At 39.8% G+C, this 26,984-nt stretch overlaps 1 protein-coding gene across 6 annotated transcripts in view; it reads right to left on the reverse strand.

Annotated features, from left to right (window-relative positions):
* FAM120B (family with sequence similarity 120B) overlaps window positions 1–24,999 on the reverse strand; it is a 169,193-nt gene extending 144,194 nt beyond the window's left edge. For 3 of the 6 annotated variants that reach the window (XM_050949076.1, XM_050949075.1, XM_050949074.1), the window contains exons 1-5: window positions 24,232–24,410; window positions 21,337–22,384; window positions 17,887–18,067; window positions 9,309–9,410; window positions 1,395–1,567 (exon numbers count right to left, since the gene is read on the reverse strand). In XM_050949076.1, coding sequence (XP_050805033.1) covers window positions 1,395–1,567; window positions 9,309–9,410; window positions 17,887–18,067; window positions 21,337–22,350 — 1,470 coding nt within the window. In that variant the 5' untranslated portion in view covers window positions 22,351–22,384; window positions 24,232–24,410. Of the gene's footprint in view, window positions 1–1,394; window positions 1,568–9,308; window positions 9,411–17,886; window positions 18,068–21,336; window positions 22,385–24,231; window positions 24,412–24,467; window positions 24,772–24,879 lie in introns of those variants that run through there. The other 3 variants (XM_050949078.1, XM_050949077.1, XM_050949073.1) reach the window with 3 other exon arrangements.
* Between the last annotated feature and the right edge of the window lie 1,985 nt (window positions 25,000–26,984).

Raw genomic sequence — 26,984 nt, forward strand, 5'->3', positions numbered from 1 at the left:
ATAAGCCTAAACCTTCAGTCTGAGGGAAGGATACACAGGTCTCTGCCCAAAAAAGGGGAACAGCTGGAACCTGGAAACCTAAAGAGGCTGCCCTCAAAGAAGACCCGGAGGTAGTGGGTCAAAGATGCAGTTAACACTAAAACTGTGACACTGGATTTTTTTTTTAAATTGTGTTTCCTGATCAAGAGGAAGGGGAGCCCAAGTTTCTTCAGAGATTATTTTGCTATCCTGTCCCTTAGTCCTACCCAAAAAAATACAGATATTAGTAAGCAATGTATGAAGGGTATCCAGGAAAGAGTGATACACAGTGAACACAGTCAAAATCATGTCAGCCCCAATTCAGCAAAGCACTTAAGCATGTGCCTTTGTACTTTCTCATTAAGAATCTGTGCTGTAAATGCAACTAGTTAAAGGGAGGGGAAAAGTGGTTATGGCACACAATTGTACAATTCCCACATGTTCTTTCCAAATGAAGAAATTTTAGTTTGGGTTAATTCATGTGGCTGAGGAGAGTACGAGAAAATTAGGAAGACCATATTTTCACATACAAATAAAAGCCCACTGCTGAGAAAACGGAAGTCAGAGAAAACAAATTATATTTTAATCAAAAGAGAGTTCACAGTAACAGGAAATAACAGAAAATCTAATCAAATTAGATGAAGCCAATATTTTCTTGTTGCACTAATAAAACAAGACATATTTGTGAGTTCACTATTTTAAAAGGTGACTAAAATTGTGAAGAATGTGTTAAAAATCTCTTAGAAATGGAAACAATGAATTAATATATCCAGTTCTATATTTCTTTTGGTTTTCATTGTTTTAGGTACAGAAGCAGCGGATATTTTAGAGTAAGAGCAGAAATACGTACCTGACTTCTTATTACAGTCAGATAAGAATTTGTATTTGGACGTGAGAATTGCTATGGCCACTCATCCTGGCTTTCAACTGGGGGAGCTGACAAGGGGTGGTGTGAAGAAGTCATGGGAGCTGATGAGAAGGCCTAGAGTAGCCATAGGAACAGACAGTCGCTGTTAAAGTTTTTTTTTCCTTTTCCTTTTTAAAAATATCATGACATGAAAAACACAAAAAGAACAGCCAAAATTTACAAACAGAGCCAGTTATAGGGGGGAAAATCCTAAAATTACATTTTTAGTTAGCTATTTTTCGTGAGGGTGCACAAAGGTCTTTTGCCAGAGGCATTCAAAACTTAAGATGTATAATTTAGGAAACACCGTATTTTCTCAGACAGGATGACACAAGTTAATTGAAGTAATAAAAACCACTGTAATTTAGTACTATTAATGTAATCAATGATGCTTGAGCTAAAGATGGAGAGAGAAATTGACACAAGTGTGAACAGCAAGTGCTGGTTACACAGTAACCATTCATTTTACCTGCAGGGTAAGGTAAATCAGCAGACAGCAGACAGCTGCAACAGGTGCGTCCAGCAACTGGAACTCCTCCACCATGTCCTGAAGGTGAAAGCATGCCAGAAACACGCTATACCGTAGCGTTTGCACCTCTGGTCCTTTAGTGAGCCACAATGTTCTCAAACTAGGTGTTCCACCTACAAAAGAAATCCATTATTTTATCTTTGCAATAGGAAAATAAGACAAGCTTTGCCTATTAAATTAAACCAGTGGTTCTCAATTTATTTATCACTGTGGGACACACATGCCGCTCTCTGTGTGTTACGTGGGCCACATCCACACAATATAAATACTAACCGTATGAAACCTGACAATGTCATATGGGACTCAGCTGTGTGCTGATTGTGCCACAAGTGACTCATGGGCTAAGAACCACTGAATTAAACATTAAGAGGAAACACTTGTTCTTCTCTTTAAGTTTGTAAGGAACAAAATGTGAAAATTAAGTGAATTTACACTTGTAACAAAGTTTGGTTTTGGAAAAAAAAGGAGGGGGCTGCAATCTTAACAAGTTTCATCGAAGAGAGTTACACTTTTATACCCGAGTAGTGTAGGCAACTCTGAGCCAAAGGGGATTTATCCCTCGGGACAGCAGGCTTTGTCTGTACTACTGTCCTTCCCGTAAGAGCTCCAGTGTGCAAGGAGAGGTCAGTACTAACCTGAAACAGGGGTTTGATAGAAAACAGCATGTCCCCCAGGTGGTAAATCAGTGCGTCCTTAGGAACCATGGTCATGCCCCTCTCTGGGCCAGCACCTACTTTTAGGAATGACACTGGTATTCCCCTGGCAGAGTAGTGGTTGTAGGTAACTTCTGCCACAGTAACTCCTCTTGAGCACTCTATTACTGTCAGCCCCCTGCATTAGGTCCAGTGGCATAGTCTAGAGCTAAATCAAACCCACCAGGGCTTATTTATTTCCCCAGAGTACCATATGATAATATCACTACTAATAAACACACATGCGTTATGAGACTGATTATGTATTATGTTATATCGATCTAGGCATTTTTAGTGGACTCCTCAGTATGGTAACTAGGGAGATCCACAAAGGCTCCTAACTCCAATTATTTTCAATGGAACTTTGGAGCTCTCCACTTACATTTCATTTAATCCACTGTCAAAATAAATAATATTGTGGGTGAAATGCCAGGTGGATATCTAGACAGCTGCACCGAAAAATCCCAATTAATGATACACACCTACTGTAAAGCAATGTTGCTTTTGTTGTTGAATAAACAGAGAGGTGCTAGTTTTAAGACTGGACAGACAAAGCTACATTTGGTAACACATCTTCCTTTTCGATGAGCAGCAGCTGCATTCTACAATTAGGGCCACTTGGCAACAAGTGATTAAAGTGTCAAGGTGCTGAGATCTAGATGGCTGACGTGTTTATTTAGCAAAGAAAGCCATTAACCAAATGGTACAGTGCCTAGAGAAATAGAAGTTAAAAAGCAAATCCTTATATGTTTTCCTCCCTCAACTTCCAGAATGTTTACTCTAATAGTCTCAAGATTATGGTTCCCATCAACAGATGTCAATCACAGGAAAAAGAACTGTTCATGCAACCTTGACAAAGTTCTTTGCTTTTACCGTACCAAATAGATGATGATTTTTCAGTCTTCAATCACTTTGTAGGAAAAATATGTATACTCTTCAGGAAAACATTAATAGTTTGACATTAATTAGCAAAAAGAATAATAATTTGTGCTAAAAATACAGACTAATACCACCACAGACAACAGAAGTGATAATATCACTTCATACAGTATTGATGAGACCTAGAATATTGAGTCCAATTCTGGGAATCGCTGTATTAGAAAAAAAGTCGACAAACCAGAGAGAATTCAGAAGAGCAACCGGAGAGAGTAACTTGGCAGGGGAGGGGGAAATAAAGATGAAATAGTTATGCAACTGCCCTCTGGACAGGCAGACATACTCCAAGAGTCAGTTAATAGCAAGTCATCTCTTTCACCTCTAATTTCTAAGATTTTATAAGTGAATTTTATTTCAAGAGAGTAGATAATAATTTTACTATTTTCAAAACAACACCGCTTAACAACTGCAGTGATAATGCAAATAATGTTATATGAGACAGAAATGAAGATCCAAGGACTGGCTCCTCCACAATACACCCCTTGAACAAGTACAGTGTACATGTATGTAGGTATGCTGAAAAAATCTCAGCAGAAAAATCAATATATCTCCTCTGTAAAAGATTGCTGATTCCATCATTAATTTAAAATCCACATGTGCAGTGGGAAGAAGAGGGACTTGTGAATTATAAGTTATTTGTACCTGTAAAGGAAACAGAATTCTATCTTCTAATTGAACCTACCACCCTATAATAATACTTCCATCCAAGGATCTTCAAGCATTTTACACGTAATTAAACTCATGATGCTCTTAGGAGTTAGCTATTATATAATCCTCATTTGACAGACAAGTAAATTGAAATGCAGCGAAGTGTAATGACTTGCCTAAGATCTCACCAACAGTTTATGGCAAAGCCAAGATTAGTACATCGAAATCCTGATTTCCAGTTCTTTGTTCTAACCACTAGACTATGCTGCCTCTCTGCTAGATTTAACAATAACTATAATACATTCCTAAGGAAAGAGAGAGGTTTACTTGGAAAAATGTATTTTTTCTTCTAATACTTCTGGATATTCTTATTAAGGGCTTATCTACAGAGCGCCACAATCTGAATTATAAGAGTGTGAATTGTAGTGCACTTGAACGTACCACGCTCTAACTGCCCCATGTATACTCTGTTAGTGTGAACTAAAAGATACCTAGTTTGTGTTGACATAGTCCCATTTGAAAAAGGAAGACATTAATGTGCACAAGGTACCTTTTAGTCTGTCCCAGCAGGATCTACATGGGACACTTAGCACAACACGTTAGAAATGGGACTACAGCAACACAAACTAGGTACCTTTTAGTTTGTGCCAGCGAAATCCAGATTGGACAGTTAGAATTCAACATATTAGGGAGCTCTACAATTCACGCTCCTGTAATTCGGACTGTGGTGCCATGTAGACAAATCCTTTGATTCACTTTTGGAAAAATTATTTAAGAAACAAAATGGAAAAAAAATCAGAATTGCTGCTCAGGCAGTTGCTACTAGCTGGATTTTTCAGGGAAAAAATAACTGTCCTACCTGAGATTTAACAATTACAAGTTTATGTACCTCAAAGAAAGATGCCCTACAAGTCTACAAGATTTTTGTCATTTTCAGTCTTCCTTTATTATGCAATAAAATTGTGTGAATAACTAAATTTAGGAGTACTCATGCTTATACCCCTTGTGCATTCCTAGAGTGAGAATATCACCAAGATGAGTGGCCTGGTCACCACAGAATTATGAATTGATACTTTTCTAACAAGAAAGATACTTTTTAGTCAGCATGTAAAAAGATCATTGATCAAATTAATTTTCCCTTTTAATTCATGTGCTAGAATAAATGTTGTATTTAAATTTGATCACGTATGAATAAAAAACAAGAAAAAGACTTACTACGCATATGAGGTTACTTTGATTGGCTGAGCTTCAATAATTGATTTATAATAAGCAAGTAATGCATTCACACACAAACTGGTGGAATTCATTAACACCTCAGTGTCATTAAACTCTAGGTTTACATGAAGCTGATGTATAAATTTACACCAACCTAAGTCACGTCACCACATGGTACAAGCACTGCATGTGTAATATACGAGCTGCACAGTTTAAAATTAAAAAATGCAGCTTCTCAACCTGAATAAATAAATAATGTGAGTTGAGATGTGGCTTTATAGTAAAGAATGATATAAATATAATTATAAAAATATAATAAAACAAACATTTAAGCTATTTTACATGTATATGAAGAAACAATTATAAGAAGGGATTTAGAAGACTGCTTATCAGGAATGCTTAACATTAACCTGTCAGTCATCTTTGCCACTTTTAAAAGTTTACTACCGCAAGCCAGAATACTTGTTAAATCTGACTCTTTAAAATAAATCTTTGAATTACCCTCTTCTGAAACCAAGTATATCCATTACATATTCCTGTAGTAACCAATGATTGGAACAATAAAAGTACATCCAGGCTCCTCCAATATGAAGTGACTTATATTTAAATTCACCTGCAGTATTTGAGATATTTTTGGCAACAAAATGAAAAGCAGCATCAGAATATGTTTGTGACAGTAAACTACAGATCCTGAATACATCAAATAGATCACCCATCTTCAGGAGATGAGGATATTTTCAAACTCATTAAATGGTACATTCCTAATACACTTCACTTCTCTGTTATCAAATCTAATCTCCATTAGAAACGTTTTATCAGCATCTTGTTTGTTAGATTACTTCTGGAAGCCAGAACATATACATTAAATATACTTGCATTTTCCTTAAATGGATTTGTATATCCTAGGCTTGCCAACTTTCTAGTCATACAAAACCGAACACACTTGCCCCACCCCTGATCTGGGGCCCCGTCCCCCGTTCACCGCATCCCCCACCCCTGTCACTCACTCTCCCCACCCTCACTCACTCATTTTCAGCAGGCTGGCTCAGGGGGCTGAGGTGCAGGAGGGAGTGATGGCTCCAGCTGAGGGTGTGGGCTCCGGGGTGTGGTGGGGGAAGTGGGCAGAAATGAGGAGTTCAGAGTGTGGGAATGGGCTCCAGGCTGAGACAGTGGGTTGGGATGTGAGAGGGGGTGAGGGCTCCAGATGAGGGTGCGGGCTCTGGGATGGGGCCAGGGATGAGGGGTTTGCGTGCAGGAGGGGTCTCCAGGCTCGGGCTGAGGAGTTCGGAGTGCAGAAGGGGGCTCTGGGCTGGGGCAGGGGTATGGGGGGGGTGACGGCTTTCTTTGGGGGTGCAGACTCTGGGGTGAGGCTGGGGATGAGGGGTTTGGGGTGTAGGAGGGTGCTTTGGGTTAACAGCAAGGGATTTGGTGCCCCATAACCCCTAATCATTTTAGTTGCCCTTCTCTGAACCTTTTCTAGTGCCAGTATAGCACTTCTCTTCTTTTAGAGAAAGTGATGAAATGTTTACATAATATAAAATTTTCCAGAAAGATACATATTTTTATCAGAATCTGCAGAAGAAAACCAAAACCAAATAAACAAAAAACCAAAACCCATCACACATATTACAAATGCCTGTGGTTCAAATAATAGCTTCTATCAAGATCTTCTTTTTTGTTGGTCTGACTTTGATTTTCAGATTTGAATTCTAACTTCCAACAACAACATCTTTACATTTATCTCCAAATAAGATTCCCATTTGAAAACTGTGATGTGCTGCTGACATCCTTATTTGGTGAATCAGTCATGCAGTGGAAAATAAAAACTGCATGAGAGAATTTAAGTCACACAAATATGGACTGCAAAAAATTTAGAAAAATATTTGTTCTCTGAAGGAATGAAAACACAGCACTAAAAATAAACACCAGAAGTCATCCTCCCTTTCTGTAATAGTCTGCTCTGTAAGTTAGTAGTTATTAGGGATGAATAAACTTCCACTTTTAGGTTGCACATACTTTTTAAACTATATTTTGGAATTAAATTATTTATGCTTATTCTCAACACAAAGGTGAAGGGTGCAGGCCAGAGCACCTGCCATTTTATGTAAGTTCTTCCCTCACTCTACCACCTGGAAGGGAAGATTTAACCATAGTACTCAGATTGAGTGTTCAGGACAGATTTGGGTCCAAGATTTTACTCCCCCCCCCTGTATTTTAAAAACAATTTTTTAAAACCAACACGTGAAGATGTGGTGCTCTGTAAATGCAAACTCAAAGCAAATAAAGTGAAAACTGTATAAGACAGACCAACTGATTTTTTATACCATGGCTTCATATTATCCTAGGCATCTCCGGATCCATCTCATATCCCAGCCAGCTGCCCTTCTCCTGAATTCCCCATCATCTGTATTTGAATATGCAATCATTACATCACTCCTAGAGTAGGAAGGACAGTTTCCGGGACAGAATACGGGATTTGGACTCAGGAAACCTGGGTTCAGTTGATAGCTCAGCTACAACCTTCCTTTGTGACCTTGGGCAAGTAATTTAATACCCTTTGCCTTAGTTACCCAACTGTAAAATAGGGATACTTTGCTACCTCACAGCTGTGTTGTAAGAATAAAATACATTCATGATTTTGAGGTGCCCAGATACTGTGAAAAAGGGCATATAAGTAGCACATGCTTTTCAAATTCTGCATGTTTAGGAGTGCAGTGGCAGCAGAGAAAATGGGAATTTGGGTTTAGAGGTGCTGGAACAAATAGAAAGGTCACTAGATTTAATGGGCATCTTCTCATATCATCTTAAAAGGACTTGAGGGATCAAGGGAAAAGGTAGATCTTACCAGTTATTTCCTTTACTGGATTGTGTGATAGTCAAGCTAGCTCAGAGGCACATTCCTATATACTATTTATTTTAAAAAGAACCAAAATAGGAGAAATAAACACAACCAATTACACACATGCAACCAGAAAAGTATCAGCAGTTTGTGGTACCAAACAGCTCATGGGAGCACTTGTTAATTCCAGAAAGAGGCAAGGCAGGATAGCTATTATAAATATTCTGTGTTTTAAAATAATGACACAAATAGGAAAAAAATGGCACATTAGTCAATGATTCACAATCCCCTCCTTCACTCATGATGGCTGTGCATTTTTCCCCTCCATTATGTGAACTAAGAATTAAGGACCAAATTATCCATGAGGTAAACAGACACAACTCCCATTAAAGTCAACGGGAATTGCACCTGCTCATTTCAGGTCTGAAACTGGACCAAAGGGCCAACTTACTAGCATTTGGTCATTTTTGTCACAGCTTTATTGTTACAACATAGGCCCCAGTCATGTAATAAGCTCTGCAGGGGTCCCTTTGTACATAGCTCACTGCCAAAGGATTGGGGGGTTGGGACCAAAGTTTGGTATTTTATTAGGGGATGCCACATTTTGAGTGAGATAAACCTGAGCTCCTGACACACTTGTTATAAGGGTAAAGGTGTTACACTAAAACTATTTTGGATAAATATCAGCTAGGTAACTGCTTTTGGCCAATCTGAATTCCCTCAGAGTGCAACTGGATATGGTATTGTTCCCTTCCTATCCTAAACTATTACAGTGCAGCTGTGTGCTATTGAAAAGATGTCACATTCAATCCCAGGTGTGACTGCACTGCGGTGGTGGACAGGCAATTAATATACAATAGTATATGAATTAGTATATATTAAATCATGTAGTTACCAATCAAGTGTAAAACATTTGGATGAAAAATGTTTTATAAATGTAAAATGGTCCTCTTAATATTACAATCACAATGAAATAGCTGAAATACTGGTAGTGCATGTGTCCCTTTTCTTAAAGTAAAATAAAGACAAAAGAAACAAAGCAGTGCAAATATTGAAAGCAGACAGTGTATGGGCTACAAATAGTAGGAAAAAAAACTCACAGGCACCACATAGGAGGTCCAATTACACTTTTTTGAAAATGGGACAATTTTTAGATTTACATATGGTTTGGTGTAACAGCCTCTTTTCGCTTCCTTGTCCTCAAATGCAATATACCTTTGAAACTCTTTAAATAATTGTTCACATCTGTTTCAAATGTCAATTTTTCAAGTACTGTGTAACATTTTAATTTAATACAGTATAATATGAAATTCTGAGATTAAAACTGTTAAACACAGTGCAATTCCAAGCAGTTATGGAGATACAGCACTAACATTTTAACAACTGGTCTTTCACACATAGTCCTCTTTGACTGCACAACCAAATATCTGATGAAAGATTTTCTAAACAGATTTGTAACCAAATATTCAAATAATATCATTAATCAGTTCAGAGTTAAGTATAAAGATGAGATTTTTTTTTTACCTGGGATGTCAAGCTGTATAGGTTGTATGAGGTCTGGTTGCTCCATTGGATTCCCAAAGTACACAAACCACTCCTTTACTATAGGATAGGCTCCACAGGTGTCTAAAGAATAGACAATTTGATCAATAAACTAAGTACAAGTACTGATGTTCACATAAGGGTTGAGAAGAGTAGTGGGAGGGGATTGCAAAGCATTAGTAAGTACCACATTACAGCTGTTTGCTCATATACTTTAACAATACAAGAAATAGTTTAGAGCATCTTTTCACAAATGATCAGAACAAATGGCTATAGGTTTAGTTATACAGTATGTCAAGAGTTCAGCGTTGGAACCACAACTGAAAACTCAAGGCAAAATTTTGAGCTGTGCATGTGGCAATGAGGAAGAGGGGCTAAGCTAGCTTTTTGTGCCTTTCTCATCCTGAGCTGCCCTTCAGCGTAACTTAGCCAGTCTTGGAAGCCTATGTTACGTCAGCCTCCCGATACTGCCTGATAGACCACTATGCAGACCAGACTCTCCACTGTGTTGCATGCTCCAGTTCTGCCCCTAACATTCCCTGCCTGCTCCCAGACCTGACTCTGGCACATGATATGTCAGGTCTTGCAAGGGGTCATTACAGGGCAGCCTATACAGTTATCTGCACCAGGGGAATCCTCCTATGGCTAGAACCACAGCTTTTAGGGCCCCTTTATACCACTCCAGTACTCTCACCTGCTGTAAAGGGACCGGAATGGGGGTTGAGGATCTCATCCCAAAGTATATTTTTCAAAAATGCTTGAGGTTATGATTGAGGTAGCTAGCAACTGAGTCTGAGATTTTCAAAAAGGGCCTAAGGGAATTAGGACCCCCATTTCCCATTGACTTTAATGCCCACCTACCATTGAAATCTGATGGGAGCTGGGTGCCTAACTCTCTCAGGATCCTTTGAAAATCCCAGTTTAAAGGCAAATCATTTGTGAGGAGAGTGGAAAAGGCCATTGTCCTTTTTGAATTATGTTGTATAAAGAAGGTCTGAAAAGTCTCTTGGTCCCCCCAAAATAAAATAAAGGTTTTTTTCTTGCTTATTTTTTACCTTAGTAGTATTGGGCATGTCCATGCTTTCCTGATGTTGCTGGAGGTCCCAGAAGCCTCTTTTGCCCAGCACACATTCCTACATATTTTACTAGATTTGTTAGTTATTACCTGGCAGGCTTGCCCTTTTTTTCTGATATAGAAATAGTTATAACCATTTTTTCCCTAAAAGCATTTAAATGTTACATTTGCTATTTTCATGCTCTAACTACTTGAAGCTTTTTTTTAAAACAATACAATAATTATTTTGAAAAGTATCCTAATTCTATCATCTTCATATTGTAATTTGATTTATAGAAACTTTTCCGGATCACTTCCCATCATTGTGAACAAATAGTAAGATTAGTATTATTCTCCCTGTACATGGTGCTCTCCCTTTTGGTCCAGAATTTGCTTGCATCACAACCACCTCATACAGCTCTGTGGAGCACGCTCTGAATTTTCACTTCTGTGTTCCAATATGAAGATGACAAATTTGTCAATCTCCAGGCAGATGTTAGAGGATAAAAAAATCCTACATGAAAGATACCCTGAAATTGTATAGCAACTGAATTGCTGAACAGTCTAACATCTTGTTTTGGAATAATAATGTTTTGGAGTGATAATCTTTCATTAACCGGAATGTCAACTTAGTATTCTAGTGTCACTTTTTTAAAAGGAGTTCTGAAATTTGTATTTGTCTTTAAAAAAAAAAACAAAAAGAGTTCCAAGCAAGTCAGGATTCTTTAATAAAAATTGAGATGCTGGGTTACAAAAGTGTTATAATTGAGATTATAAAGTGTCATTCGGTTCTAAATTTGGGTGAAATAAACTATTTTTATTCTGAACATTTTTCTGGTACTTGCGCTGTTCAGGTATTAACATGCCAAAAAGGAGAGAGTAGTCATACATAAATATAATAATAATAAAGGTTTACTATAAGTTTGTATCTGTATATACATGTGTATATATATATTTACAAAACATAACATCTTGGTGATGACAATGCATCAATTATATAAATACACGATTATTCAAGTGAGGCAGTCAAACAAACAATGACTGTTAAAAGCATGATTCTATACAACTGACATAGAAATGCAACAAGAACAGGACAGGGCTGTGAATGTCGAATTCAGTCTCTCCCCAATACTCGAAACAAGGGTCCATCCTGGCCACAGCTCAGGTGGCACAATAAAACCTGCTGCACTAATTAGACAAACTCCTTAAATGCCACAAGACAGAAAGCCTCTGCTTGCCAACAAGACATTCATATTACCTTTGTTCACATCTACTACATATCCTGGCAAAACACTGATGACAAATCTTTTTAAGCAGCATGGTTCTCAGCGTGCCAGGAAGTGAGCCATTCAAAGGAATATATTTTAAATTCTTTACCATTCAAAGATCAAAATGTAACACCTGAGTGACATTTGAAGAAAAAAATATCCTGCTGATTTCTCTTTGATCAAGTAAAAGGTCCACTGAAATTGTGCATTAGTGCTTCTCTTTTGGGTATGATTCCAAAATACACCAAGTTAAGAATTAATAAAGAGAGATTTTCATGGAAAAACTCAATGTGAATATTGGGTGACCTCATATTCACCTCTAATCTTATACCATAATCTAAAATGATTGCTCCTTCGATCCTGAGGGATCCCATTAAATTCCCAAATCCCTTAGAAACTTTTGATAATCCCAGACTACATTTTCAAAGTACTTCTGCACGACATATACAGAAACCAAAACTGAAATCCAGACACATCTGGAGTGGAAAATGGCAGCTATTTAAAAAAAAATAAACATTTTTGTGAATGATCTGTGAATGACTGTTGTCTATTAGTATAAACAAAATTCCAAACTGGACAGGACCCGTGTGCAACATGCATAACTTTAGACTTCTATAAATTATGTTACGTTATATATACTCCTTCACATCTGTGAACACTTCAGCCCTACTGAGTGCATATTGGTGACAATGAGCACAGAATCCTCCACACAGATGTCTTTTGGCAGTGTCAAAGCAAGGGTCAGTTTGGCAGGCTAAGCTTAGAACTGGGAGTAATTCCATGATCTCTAGGAGTCAGCCAAGTATTTATGATACATTATATACTTTTAAAATTAGCAATAGCAATACAGGTGCAGACGTTTCCATGTAATGAGCGAATTCTAAAACATAATTGCCAGCTTTGTTCAAAATTATTAAAAAAATAATCAATTTAGGTTATCAAGATGGGGTTAACAGAAGCATTATCCACTATTAACTTTTTCTCTGTCTAAAATACTTTTTTCAGTAGTATTATTAAGGTATTAAAAGAAAGATGATAAAAGTGCAATGCTGTATAGGTAGTATGTCTGCTAAATTATATTTAAGGAACTAATGTAGCCAAATGAAATACCTTTCTTTTAAAACTTTAGCCAATACCTGCTGTCATGGGCAAGACCACAATCAAGCTCGTACTTTTTAATGAGTCTCAAAATATGGCCTCTATCTTGCAAACGCGTCAGGATATGTGTGACTGACTTTACTCATGAGCAGCCACATTAGTAAAGGTGCGCAGGGGCTTAAGTGTTTGCAAGATCAGAGCCTGAGGGGAAAACGTCATGTTTATTAAGGTGGGGATTAAAGGATCTAAAGGTAGCTAGCTCCCAACTCCTACTGAACTCTCAGTTCCCTTAGGCACCTTTGAAAAACACAGATTCTCAATCCTGAGGAGCTTCAGGGGGAGGGGAGGGAAAGGAGCCCTGAGGCAGCAGTTTGTGTGACATTTTCATCTATTCTGAGCTCTTTTTCAAAAATATCTAGCAACTAAAAGAAACCAATGTATGTCAGATGACTGCAAAAAGAAAAGGCCAATTTCTATGACAGGAATGTCAACCTGATGGATTTTAAGGATTCAAAAAAATTAAGTACAATATTTAATAAAACAATATAATACTAGCTAAATGATTTCATTTGCTCCCTTCCCATTTCTCTTTTTAAACTGAGAGATTTTAAGAAAAATCACATTTACAGAACAGAACAGGCCATCTGATAGCATTGTTTGAGGGAGAAATTGGTAAGTGATGAACACCAACAATCTTTCCTTAAAGCTCTAAAATAATTTCTGGAGAAACAATGTCATATTGTCTATAACAGCGTTCAAAAAAGGACTAGATATATTCATGGAAGATAGCCATTGACGAACCTATTAGCCTGGATTGACAGGGATGGTGTCCCTAGCCTCTGTTTGCCAGAAGCTGGAAATGGGTGACGGGATGGATCACTTGGTGATTACTTGTTCTGTTCATTCCCTCTGGGGCACCTGGCATTGGCCATTGTTGGAAGACAGGATACTGGGCGAGATGGATCTTTGGTCTGACCCAGTATTGGCTGATCTAATGTTCTTATTTTAATTATGAATTGCCACACCAACAGCTTGTACACCAGTGTTTCTGAAACTGGGGTGCTGCTTGTGTAGGGAAAGACCCTGGCGGGCCGGGCCGATTTGTTTACCTGCCCTGTCTGCAGGTCCAGCCTATCGCGGCTCCCAGTGGCTGCGGTTCACCGCTGCAGGCCAATGGGGGCAGCTGAAAGCGGCGGTCAGTAAGTCCCTCGACTCTCGCCGCTTCCAGCAGCTCCCATTGGCCTGGAACAGCGAACCGAGGCCAGTGGGAGCTGTGATCGGCCAGACCTGCGGACAGGGCAGGTAAACAAACTGGCCCGGCCCACCAGGGGCTCTCTCTATACAAGTGGTGACCCCAATTGGAGAAACATTGTTGTACACACTACCACTTATATCGGTAAAACTTATGTCAATAAAGGGTGTGAATAAGCCACTCCCTAAGCAACGTAAGTTACATCAGCAACCTTAGCACTGGTGTGGACAGTGGTATGTCGGTGGGAGATGGATTTATTACACAGGTAGGAGAACTCTCTCCCATCAGCATAGACAGTCTTCACCAGACACACTGCGGCAGCACAGGACAGCTGTGCTAGTGTAGTGCTTCTAGTGTAGACTAGCCCCAAATTTGTCTTGGCTTGACACACAAAAATCTGTATGATAACAGTCTGCCATTCTGCAGCTGCAACTGTTAACTAAAGACACTAGTTTTAGGGCTTGTCTACACTGGCAAAGTTAAAGCGCTGCCACAGCAGCGCTTTAATGTGGCTTGTGTAGTCACAGTACAGTTCTCTCCCAGCGCTCTAAAAACCCACCTCCATGAGCGGCGTGGCTCCTAGCACTGGTGCACTGTCTACACTGGCACTTTACAGCGCTGAAACTTGCAGCACTCGGGGGGGGGGTGGTGTTATTTCACACCCCTGAGCGAGAAAGCTGCAGCACTGTAAAGTGCCAGTGTAGACAGGCCCTTAGCTGTGTGTGTTCCTGCAGACCATCACTGAAGTCCTGCTGCTCAGAGGAGTAAACAAAAGCCAACCAGGCTGTAATTGTCCTCAAAAACTGAGACACGATGGGCTGAAAAATGAAAAATGGCTGTTGCGCATTATTTTTGCTGAAACCTATTGTTGTTCTCTCCATGTGCCTTTTAAACTCTGAGTCACTTTTTCCTATTTTTTTTTCCTTTTACTGTAAGACTTCAATCTTCAGTAGACAAAGGAAGTCAGGTGCCCAATTATGTGATTTCTCAGTCTGTAATAAAAACATTAGTTTAACTGATGTCGAACTTTCATGGCTAACCATACAAAATAAATAGTATGAGAAAACATATTACAAAACACAATAAAAGTGCAACAACAGTATTTTCATTTTCAATCCATTGTATAAAAACCTTTGGAAGCTTGAGGCAAAAGACACGTAAAAATAGAACAGTTATGAAACAGAAAACTTAAGATCATGAATTTTCCACTCGGATCTGTACAAGTAGACTCTTGCACTCATGCAGAGTCTCACTGAGTTCAATGGGATTCTACATAGGCAGATCCAGTTACAGAACTGGGTCTAAATCAGCAGGGAACGAAATAACATTTTCTCACTCACAACTGGATAAAAGAAATACAATTCTCAAAAGTGGTTCCATTTATTTTTATTTATAGTTCGCTCAATAACAAGAATTGCCTAAAACCTCCTTTTATTTGCAAACAAAGTATTAGAGTAAAATTATTAAATTTTATAACTATTTTTTTAAAAGTACGTAAATGATAGTTACTTTAACCTCTGAAGAAGCCTTGTATTAAGACTTAGGATGATCGTGGAAGCAAAAGAATGTTCCCATATTTCTTAACCTATTAGAACATTCTAAACTTAAATGGTTTTGCTCAGTCTTCTGATCATTAATAACTTTCACATATATTCTTTTAACAATAAATGAAAAAACTTGGAGTTATTTTTTTAACTTAAAAAACTTAAAAGGTAATAAAATTCAACAGTATGTAGAAACATTACAACATTCTAATTTTCATGATTTCTGATTGATTCCTTACTAATTACATGTGCATGGCCCACAGCATTTATCCTAAATGTGATGCAGATGTGAGCCACTGAAATTTGGAATTAAAGAATTTAGATTTCAAAAATATAGTTTAAAATGTCGTCAAAGTATAGTTGTAGCAGTGTTAGTCCCAGGACATTAGAAAGACCAAGTGAGTGAGGTAACATCTTTTATTGGACCAACTTCTATTGGCGGGAGAGACAAGCATTGAAGCCACACAGAGGTCTTCTTCAGGTGTGGGAAAGGTATTCATAAGAACATAAGAATATAAGAACGACCATACTAGGTCAGACCAGTGGTCCATCTAGCCCTGTATCCTGTCTTCCGACAGTAGCCTATGGCAGGTACTTCAGAAGGAATGAACAGAGCAGGCAATCATTAAGTGATTCTCTGTCACCCACTCCCAGCTTCTGGCAATCTGAGTTTAGGGACACTCAGAGAATGAGGTTGCATCACAGTTCATCTTGATTAATAGTAATTGGTGGACCTATCCCCCATGAACTTATCTATTCTTTTTGAAACCCATTATTGCTTTGGCCTTCACGACATCCCCGGCAACAGGTTCCACAGGTTGACTGTACATTGTGTGAAGAAGTACATTTTTTGCTTTAAACCTGCTGCTTGTTAATTTAATTTCATTAATCAATTGGCTCCCCAATATACAAACCTCTTCATGGGCCATCCTGAAGAAGAACTGCTGGACTAACGCATCACAAAACCCAAGGTACATGGATGATATTTTCGTTCTCCAGATAGATGGCTTAACGTTCCTCATAGATTTCTACCACAACTTCAACAACTACCACCTGCCCATTAAACTCTCTCTGGAACACTCCCACACTCGCATCATCTTCCTAGACACCACAATCAGCTTCAACAATGGAACCCTACAGGCAACCATACAAAAGAAACCCACAGATCACCACACCTACCTTCACAGATCCAGTAATCTCCCCAAACACACCCAGAAATCTGTTATCTACAGCCAGGCACTCACACACCAAAGAATATGCTCCAAGATGAAAGTCCGGGATACACACCTTGGCACACTCAAAACTGCCTTCACCAAACAAGGACACTTCACTAGAGAAGTAGATAACATCATGGAATGGGCCAACCAAATACCCCAAGAGAACCTCCTTCAATACAAAAATGAACCCCTTTCTGACCACAAGCCCTAATTGTCACATACCACCTGACATTGGAACCCGTATAGGGTATCATCAAACAACTACAACCCACACTTGATGGGATCCCCATCCAGAAAGAAATCTTTCTTGAACCCCACACTTTTGGCCTTTAGACAACCCCCCAACCTCTCCAAGATTGTCATCAGAAGCAAGCTCCCCACAGACCAGGACACATAAAAGTAAGACCAGACCCTGCCAGAACAAAGATGCAAAACTTTCAGACATATCTCAACTACTACAATGATCAACACCCACCTTTCAAGATCCACGGATCCTACATATGCCTATCACAACATGTGGTGGACATCATCCAGAGCTCTAAATGCCCCAATAACAATTATCACTATGCTCTCAAATGAACATACAAAGGAAAATTATAAAAGACAGAAACACCCTATCTGTGGGTAAACACTTCTCACAAAGCAATCATGCTGTATCTGACCTATCCTCAAAGGAAACCTGCACAATATTTTCAAAAGACCTGCTTGGAAGCTTAAATTCATCACTCTGCTATACACTAAAAAGCATGGACTGAACAGTGACACTAGATTTATAGTGTATTATAACAATCTGTAACCCACTAAACCACTCTTTTTGTCCTATGACTGCAGAGGTGTTAACAGGCCACTCTACCTTGAATAGTCCCTTACAATATATGCTAACTACTTATTCTAAACATTCTGTTCCGCCTTGCATTTTGCTGTGAGGCTGGGAGCACCTTTCCCAGACCTGAAGAAGAGCTCTCTGTGGCCGAAAGCTTGTCCCTCTTACCAATGGAAGTTGATCCAATAAAAGATATTACCTCACTCACCATGTCTCTTAAGTAATTAAAGTATGTGGTCCAATCTGCATTCCCTAGGACTACGTGTCTCTGACACCGCACAGTGAATACAGGGATAACCCTTACCTTTTCCGGACTGCAGCAGAACAGAATAAATATGTTGTCGAACTGGACGGTAGATAAGTGCCTGTCCAGGAAGTTCTGTATCAAGTTCATCTTCCAATGTATTGCTGCATTCAACCTCTCCTTTACTGAGGACATTGTACACCATATAATTTTCAGCTCTGACGTGTTGCTCTTTAGCTAGCTGTTCAAAAGGTGAAGAAGTCATTTATTTTCTACTTTAAAATTAAGAAAACAAAAAATGCCAAAATTAACTTATTTTTAAAATAAACATTTCTTCTGATCTTGGTGAAATTATGCCCAGGAAGAAAACAACTGATATTTCAAAATATCAGAGTCCTACATTTTGCCTTAAGGACAAGGGAAATAATATAATCTCATTGGTGTGTAATTTTTTTGTGAAGAGGAGGAGTCCCCAGGATTCTCGTCATTCTCTTTCTATTATTCCCCTACTCTCCATTCTCAATGGCAATTAGTGGCAATGTCTTTGCTACCAGTAATTCTCATCAGAGAAAGTCAGTGCTACTCTTTCAGTCAGCTGAGGCCTTGTCTTCACTGCTAAAAAAGGTGTACTTTTTAAATTTGGGGTAATTAACGTGTGAGCTATCCCAAGGTGAAAACACAGCGAAGACAAAGTACTTTAGTTTTTACTGTGGAGTAAACTGGGTGAGGTCAACTCCAGACAGGGATATAGTACTGACTTCACCTTTTTTAGCAGAGAAGCCAAGGCCTAAAGACTGTCTCTGGAAAGCAACGGACAACAAGAGGACAAGCTCATTATTTCTGCAACACTTCCAGTCTCTACCTAGGAGCTCAGGGGCCCACATTTAGAAGCAAGCTTTGCTGATGCTAGACTAGGGAACCAGCATAGCTTGTTTTACAAAAATCATTTCAGGCTTTCATGATTTTCCCCTGATTTGTACATTCAGAAAATAGCTATGTAAATTACAAGGCCATAAAAGGCTCAGTGAAACCTATCAATAGCAATATTTCACATTTATATAGCATCTCTCATCCCAAAGGATCCACATACCACCACTGAGATGCAGCTATCTAAAAGGAACACACTGGTAATCAATCAGTGCACAGCACACTGCAAAACAGCAGGGAGCGGGGGAGGAAAATTTTTTCATAAGCATAAAAGACATCAAAATCTTTACTGTCCAAACAAAGTAAACAGGGTCTCAGTTTACTAAATCAACTCTATATTAAGTCAATAAATGAAGGACGTGCATCAGGTTTTTTATAGCACTCACTGCTCCAGCAGTTATCTGCAGCACCCATTAGCATAGTGAAGATGGCTACTCCAGAAGAGGTGTTTATAGCTATTTTACCAATTTCTATCTCAATGAAGTAATACATTTTATTCCAGTAGCACATATTAGATGCTAGAAAATTGGATTAGGACTTGATACAAAATCTGACACACTAATACACTTCATTTCATTTTATTTTAGGCATACAGCTTGCATAGACATGAGTTCACAAATTTTGTGAATTGCAAGCTTGGTTGCCACAATGTACCAGAAATCCATGATTTACAATACAGTGAAAAGTAAAAATACAAGCTGGGCTCCATACTAAGCATGGATACAAATGTAATTGACACAGCATCTTGAAAAATGTTTCTACTGTATATAAATAGGCAGACACAAGAGGTGCAAACTTTTCAAGACAAGCAGCATTGAGAGTCAATGTACACAAGGCTGGAATTGAGCTATACATGTGGACTTGTTTGCATTTAAGATAGCAGAGTTGTGTTCCTTCCAAAATGTGAACACTTGTATTTGCTTTGTCAGTGTTTAAGCATGGAAAAATAAACCATTTATCTACAAATTAGACTAAGTTCTTTGGGGCAGGGACTTCTTTACTTAGGGTTTATAAAGAAACAAGTACAACAGAGCCACAATCTTAAGTGGAGCCAGGAGCGGCTCTATGTATTTTGTTGCCCCAATCACGGTAGTCAGGCAACCTTCAGCAGCTTACCTGCAGGAGGTCCGCTGGTAACGCGGATTCGGTGGCACGCCTGCGGGAAGTTCGCCGGTCCCGCGCCTTCGCTGTGCCCACCGTCAAATTGCCACCGAAGCCATGGGACCGGTGGACTTCCTGCAGGCATGCTACCGAAAGCCGCCTGACTGCCGCCCTCGCAGCGACCGGCAAGCCACACCCCCCCCGCACCTTACCGCCCCCGGCATGCGCTTGATGCACTGGTGCCGCTCCTGAGTGGAGCGGCCAGATGTTATCATTTATTAACTGATTTTATTACACCACCTCATCATCTTAGGAAACTGCATCCTTTCAGATTAAAGATCAAACTGAGGTAATGACCATGATGACATCTCAAGGCCCCTTCCAGCCCTACACTTCTACGATTCATTATATGTTCCGTAAGAGAAGGGATGTTAAACTCTGGTGTTCTGGCCATATTCCAACTTCGGGTATGTCTATATGTACAGCACTACAGCAGCACAGCTGTACCGATGCAGCTCCACCGCTGCAGCGCATCTGGTGAAGATGCTCTATGCTGACCGGAGAGAGCTCTCTCATTGGCATAAAAAAAATCACCTCAGCAAGCGGGGGGAGAGCTTTTCCCACCAACATGGCACTGTGCACATGAATGCTTATGTGGGTGTAACTTATGTCACTCAGAGGGGTGGAATATTCATATCCCTGAGCAATATACGCATTGTTGACATAGGCTGTAATGTAGACATCGCTCTAGATAATTACATTTTAACTACCTAAACTTCCTTTGCACTTTCAATCAGAAACAATATTCTTCATTTTGGCCTTAACACTCTAACAGGAGTCATTACAATCAATTATATCTGGATGTGTATCTTTAAACAGTTGCTATATTTTATCTGAGTGATGGCTGCATTTTAAAAGTGGACTAAGTGAATACTGTGTAGTTTTTATTTCAGTTTGTTAAGTGCTTTGGAATCTTTTGGGATGGAAATCATAATATAAATATAAAATATACTTTCAAATTATACTCAGATTTTTTTTTAAGATAACCAAGAGAAGTAGACAGAGAGATCCTATGTTCAAAGCCTATGTGCACCTAACAAAATTTGGCTCTTAAATTATATCCTACAAAATTTCTAAAAGGGCATTTTTCTAAAGTCTCAAAGTTTTCTCTTAATAAATTTTCATAGATTTAACACTGTCATGTAAACAAAAAGTCCCACAAAATATATTAGAGAATTAACAAATCTCTGTTTTTGGTTACCAAAAAAAAGACACTGTACATTCAAGGAAAACGACTATTCCTAGCTTGATTTTGAAGTACCATTGCCTGTAAAACTCCCGACCATTTCAGGATCAGCCTTAGCATTCAGTAAGGAAAAGAATATTTTGCTCCGAAAAAAGATATATTTGAGTTCACTCATTATCACGTCAGTAAACATTTACAGCAAAAGGGTGATGGCAAAGCTTTAAGAGATGAGATACCTGAAAGATCTCCTGATCTAGACATATGGCTGTTTCTTGCTTGAGAATTTGAGAATTTGATACACTGGGGGGAAGCCATGGAGACTGTTGGCCAGGCAAGAGATAGGACTCCACTCCCCTGTAAAGTAATTTCTTGTCTGATGCCAAAGGTAGCATTTCTTCCAAGTCTTTCAGGCTACCATATGAACATGGAATTCTTGATATGTAGCTTGCTACAGCTCGAATTATTTTAGCCCTTTTGTCATAGCTCTGGCTCTTTGAAGGACATGAAGCTACACATTTCTGCCAGAAACCCTCCAAAATGTCTTCTGGAACTATATCATTCCCAAGCAGGCAAGCAAAAATAGGGAGGTCTGTTATGTTGAGGCCCAGTGCATGACAGAGGTTTTCTCTAGAGTACATAACAGTGACCATCCTGTCCAAGCAGAGCTTATTAATAGAAAAATAGGGAGAGGTGTTATAGATGAGGTAGTCGGTATCTTGTCCAAGAATTCCCATGCAATTATTTTGCAGCCCATAAGTGGCCACCTCATAGTCTGCCTCTTGCAATGAACATATTGTTTCTTGACCAAGAGACTTTAAGGCAAAGCGTGTAAAAGTTGCCAACCCTGAAGGAATAAAGAACATCCCTCTCCCTGGTTGCTGTCTATAGGATTTGAGGAACTGAAAGATTCTGGCTATTTCTTTGTTGTTCTTCAATCTTCGTTTGACCCATTCATCTCTCTTTTTCTGCTCTACCACACCATCAAAGCAGAACACCAGCTTGATATCAACTGCCATAAAAGCTTTAATAAAATCCTGCAAATTAGCAAGGTACTCTTGCCACTGGCCACCACAGACCCAGGATTCTGGTGTGTACCAGTGTCGAATACAACCCATGGCATCTACCACAATTACAGGAGAGGAGTCAGGATGACTGATGTGATGTTTTTCTGCCATTTCCTTCAGATTTACCATTGTACATGCATCAGGGCAAGCGTTTGTCACAAACCACTGCAAACCTTTAATGCCCATAGTTGCTCTTTTTAAGACGAATTCTCTGAGGAATCTGAAAAAGGAAACAAAAAACAAAAATGTTCTAAACCACAATATTAAGAGAGAAGCAACATTCAATGGTTAGACAAGAGAACTGGGAGTTCAACGAATGTTGTTCTGCTTCTAGTTTTGCTAATGATTCCTTGTGTTATCTTGGGCCTTAACTCTCTAAACCTGTTTTTCCATCTCTAAACTGGGGGATAAAACCTATCCATCTTTGTGATGCACTTTGTCTTCCATCTTTAGTTCTCACTAGATCAGCACAAAACATAACAACTATGCTAAAAGTATTACTTTGAAAAATCAAGATGATCAAAGCTCAAATAAACAGATTTATTTTTAATACAAAAACACAAGGTCTAGTTTAAAAATTCAGCGTGTTTGTTTACAGGGACTCAAACAGATACTGAGGGTAAAAAGTGTGTAACTTTTCCTTTGCCAAGGGGGTTTACAACATAGGGACTAGTAGCTTGACTTTCAGAGGCCCTCAGCACCCACAGCTCTAACTGAAGTCAATGGAAACGAGGGCTCAACAACTATGAAAAGCAGCCCACAGCCTTGATAAAGCAATTGGATCCACAGAGGCAAACCTCCATGCCTACTTGAAGCTTCAGTATAGTCAATGGTTCATCCTCATGAATCCAACTGCAAGACTGAGACCCATATTTCTGCATGCTGTTTTAGTCGCTTCAGTTGTATTTTGATTTTAAAATCTTATGCATTTTACTATCATGTATTTTCAAGACTTAAAAGCTAAATTTCAGAACACATTTAAATAATTATGTCCCTATTTATACGTAGTAAGTTTATGATAATTTGACTGTTAAAAGGATTAACACTTTAAAGTGGTCACTATAATGCGTGTTCATTTTCAATCAATTAATCTAAATAGAAAAAATATACATACTGATACAATCTTAAAACAAGAAAGGGATGAAACCAGATTTTTCTGTATTAAAAACTACCAAACAATAATAGAAATATGGATTCCCCCATCATTTTCTGTGTTTAAAAACATGCAAAGGAACCTAAGTTATATATTGTGAAAATAAGTATGGGAGAAGGGTTAAAATTAAAACCTACAACCACCTCCATTTTTGTTTATAGAAACCCCTGCTCATAGTAAATGATTTACATAGCTTTAATGAGAGCTGTCTTTTGCTACTAATACAAAGGCTTTTTATTTCAAAGGATTTTCTACGGAAACCTGTTGGTGACAATACTGAATTTTTTATGCAGCAAGACAAGCTCGTTTTTCTTTTTTCTTTGACTTTATTCAAAATTGTCCCCTCCTTTCTCACACAAACAGTGAGGAAATTCACTGCAGGTTTTAATTAAGCAAGTACAAGTATTCCTGTCTTTCACACTGCTCATTTCTCACATTTTGACTTACAAACTACCTCAGGAGTGTTTAAAAAAAAGAAATTGAATACGAAAAGCATCATGAATTTACAACTCTGAAAGGTGCCTATGAGCCTTTCTTCCTCCTCAGAGTTGTAACACCCTTCACATGCAGTTTTCAAACACCTTCTTCAGTGTGAAGGGAAATTAAATGTTTAAAGCAATCTAGAACTACACTGTGGATACTACCTTTTGAAAAATAGAAATATTTATACCCATCACAACTGCACAGGTATATAAAGTATAGTGTTGCTTTCCCAAGGACTATTTCTAGGGCCATGTGGGTGTCCTTCAAACCCTGGAATGACACACTTATGTCATCTACATTTTATGTGCAGATCAGGCCTGAGGGAATAGGCAGCCAGTCCACACTGTCCTACATATTGTGTGGTCATTTACATTAGCAAAAAATAGGTGTAAACCATGACCACAGCAGAACGGTAATCACTTATCACTTACACTCAGTTTGCACTTAGTTAATGAAGAGTCAGGTGCAGCAAAACAGAGACTCTGGGTCGAACTGTTTCTTGCTGTTCCCTGAACTCTGTGGTATCAGCAGTGCTTACACTGGCACTGGTTTCACTAAGGCGTGAGTCTGCACCTAGACAGTCTTGCTCCAGCTGAAGCCAAACCACGATGAACCCCTGAAATGAGAGTATCCACACACGGACCCACACCACTGTATCTAAACACACCTGTCGCCAAGCCCGCACGGCCCGGTACAGGCCTGTTCCTGGGGCTGGTCCCGGGTCACAACTGCCAGGAAACACACACCAGGTGGCGAGCGCTGCTCTGTCCCCCCCGGGCTGCTCCCTGCGGGCGGGGAGCGCTGCGGGCAGCCGGGGGCGATGTGGAAGCGCTGTCTGCCCTCCCCGCGGCGAGGGCACAGGCCGTGTGTGTGTGTGTGGGGGGGGGGGGAGTGTCCTGGCTCTGGCTGGCCCCGGGGGCGGTGGGAGACCCCGTCAGGGACGGCTCTGCCCGCTCTGGGGGTGGGCCCCTGCCCCTATGGCTGCAGAACGGACTCTTCCGCCGGCTGTGGAGAGGCCCGCTGGGACAGGGCGGGTTGGCAGGGGGGAGGAGAAGGGACACCTGCGCCCAAAGCCCTACCTAGCAACACACCAGCGACCCCACCACCCGCGCTTCCGCTTCCGTCCAAAAGGCGGGATTGCGCACGCGCACTCCCCGCCGCGCAGCTTGCAGGTGCCTTGCCGCTGATTGACAGAGGAAAGTGCCGCGGAGGAGCACGTGACTCTCCCACCAGTCGGACGCTCGGCCCCCGCCTCCCAGAGCTGCAGATAGCCGGAGCCCCGCGGACGCGGCGCGGGCGGGCGGGAGCTCTCACACGCATGCGGAGAAACACCCAGACACAAGGCACCTCCTCCCCCAGTGTAAATTGCAACTATTGCTGTCATGTGACACTACTATTTATGCCTATATAGCATCATAGCACCTGGTGCTGTTCAGACATTTCAGAGCACACTGCCCTGGGGCGCTTACGGTACATCGCGGTGTCTGTGTTATTTCATACACACATGGTACTCCGATACAGTATACCTCTTAGCTCTAATCTATTACATCTCGCTATATCCTCCCCAGTGGTATATATACTGCATTCCACTGCCTGCAGTAGGTCTATCACCCCAGATCGGTACCTTCTCGTAGTAACCCTAGCATAAAGATGTATTTTATTATTTGTCTGTTGTCCCGCTGTTATCCCCAACTGTACCCCCTAAATATGTCTTACTGTTATCCCCAAATTATAAAACCCCAGTGCGCACGCCTCTCTTTCTTTTGAAAGGCAGCACTGTGTTTCAAAACAGTTCTTACTAGTGATCCTGTTTGCTTGCTCTACCTCTCACACGTGTGGGGCAGAGGAAAGGGGTAATGTTATAAAAGATGTATTTGTTTTCTTGGACATTTTAGGATTTCAGAATTTGCTAATGTGAAAAGGACTTGTTTAAATATGCCTTCGCCCCTTTCTAATACTTCAGGTTTTTTATTGGGGTCTCTTTCTCTATGTCCATTTATTGGACTTGGACTTTAAAAAAAGCGTTTCCTAGCAGCAGAATGCAGAAGGCCCATTCATATTACAATGGGCAGAGAGCAAAGAAAGAGCCTGGTTTGTTTAAACTGCTTCTGTCTTCATTCACAGCCTGATAGCCATGCGTATTGTGCTGGCTACAATGGGACTAAAGGACTCATTGTGGACGAAAACAAATCAAAATAGAATAAGAGATGATAAGATAAAAGAGTCATGCAACAAAATTGTTCAAAAAATCTAAGTCTTACATCTGAGATTTATGTTACCTTTTGGCTGCGTGGCCTATTGACCGATGTTTATAATAACCACTAGAGTTTAATAAACAAAGCGATACATGGGAACTTTATGTGCCATTTTTAAAGGCACTGAGTAGAAATAGTGGAGGTGTTGGTTGTTTTATTTAATAATTATTGTTTTGTGCTTGCATACATTTTACATATACATTCCATATATCATTTGTTTCTATCGGGTTATTCTCCTAGCAGTGGACCACACATAATATCATCGTTATAAAAATGCCAGGGCCCTCTTTGTGTGTGCAAACAGCATACTAACACTGAAGCTCTCCTTTCTCAATCCACAAGATGCTTATATAACCTACTCCAACCAGTAGGCAACAGGTGGAAGCTTAAATAACTTCACATATTTTCAGGGGAGAAGGGACTTTGGGGAACCGATTTCAGGATTAGATCAGATGTTATTGCCAGTGAAAATTAAACAAAGCAGTGCTCGAGGGAGTACAGATTAATATATTTAGTGACTCTGCATACACAAAGGCTTACCATTGTGGCCACGTCTGAATGCCTGTGAATAGGATGGAACATATGCAGCCTGTCACCGCAGGTGCCCACATCTGTTCTTCTCCAGGCAGATGCTCACAGAAAAGGGGAGAGCATTTCCAAAAGCTCCGATCCGCCCCGTCCAAACCCATCCTCTTTTCACAATCACCTTCTGCAAAGTAGTTGCTGTGTGTGTGTGAGAAAGACGGAGAGAGAGACAGACAGACAGGTAGAGAGATCCACAAAGAAAATAAAAATAACCTTATGGAAACTGGAGGACGTTTTGAAAGGCCAAGTGCAAAGAAAACAAACCAACCAAAAAACCCCCAAAGCATTAACAACCCCAAAGCATGATTACTTCCATGATTTGAAACTGCAGCGTAAACCTGGCT

This window comes from Gopherus flavomarginatus, chromosome 4 (assembly GCF_025201925.1).
Source record: "Gopherus flavomarginatus isolate rGopFla2 chromosome 4, rGopFla2.mat.asm, whole genome shotgun sequence".
NCBI classification, from domain to species: domain Eukaryota; kingdom Metazoa; phylum Chordata; order Testudines; family Testudinidae; genus Gopherus; species Gopherus flavomarginatus.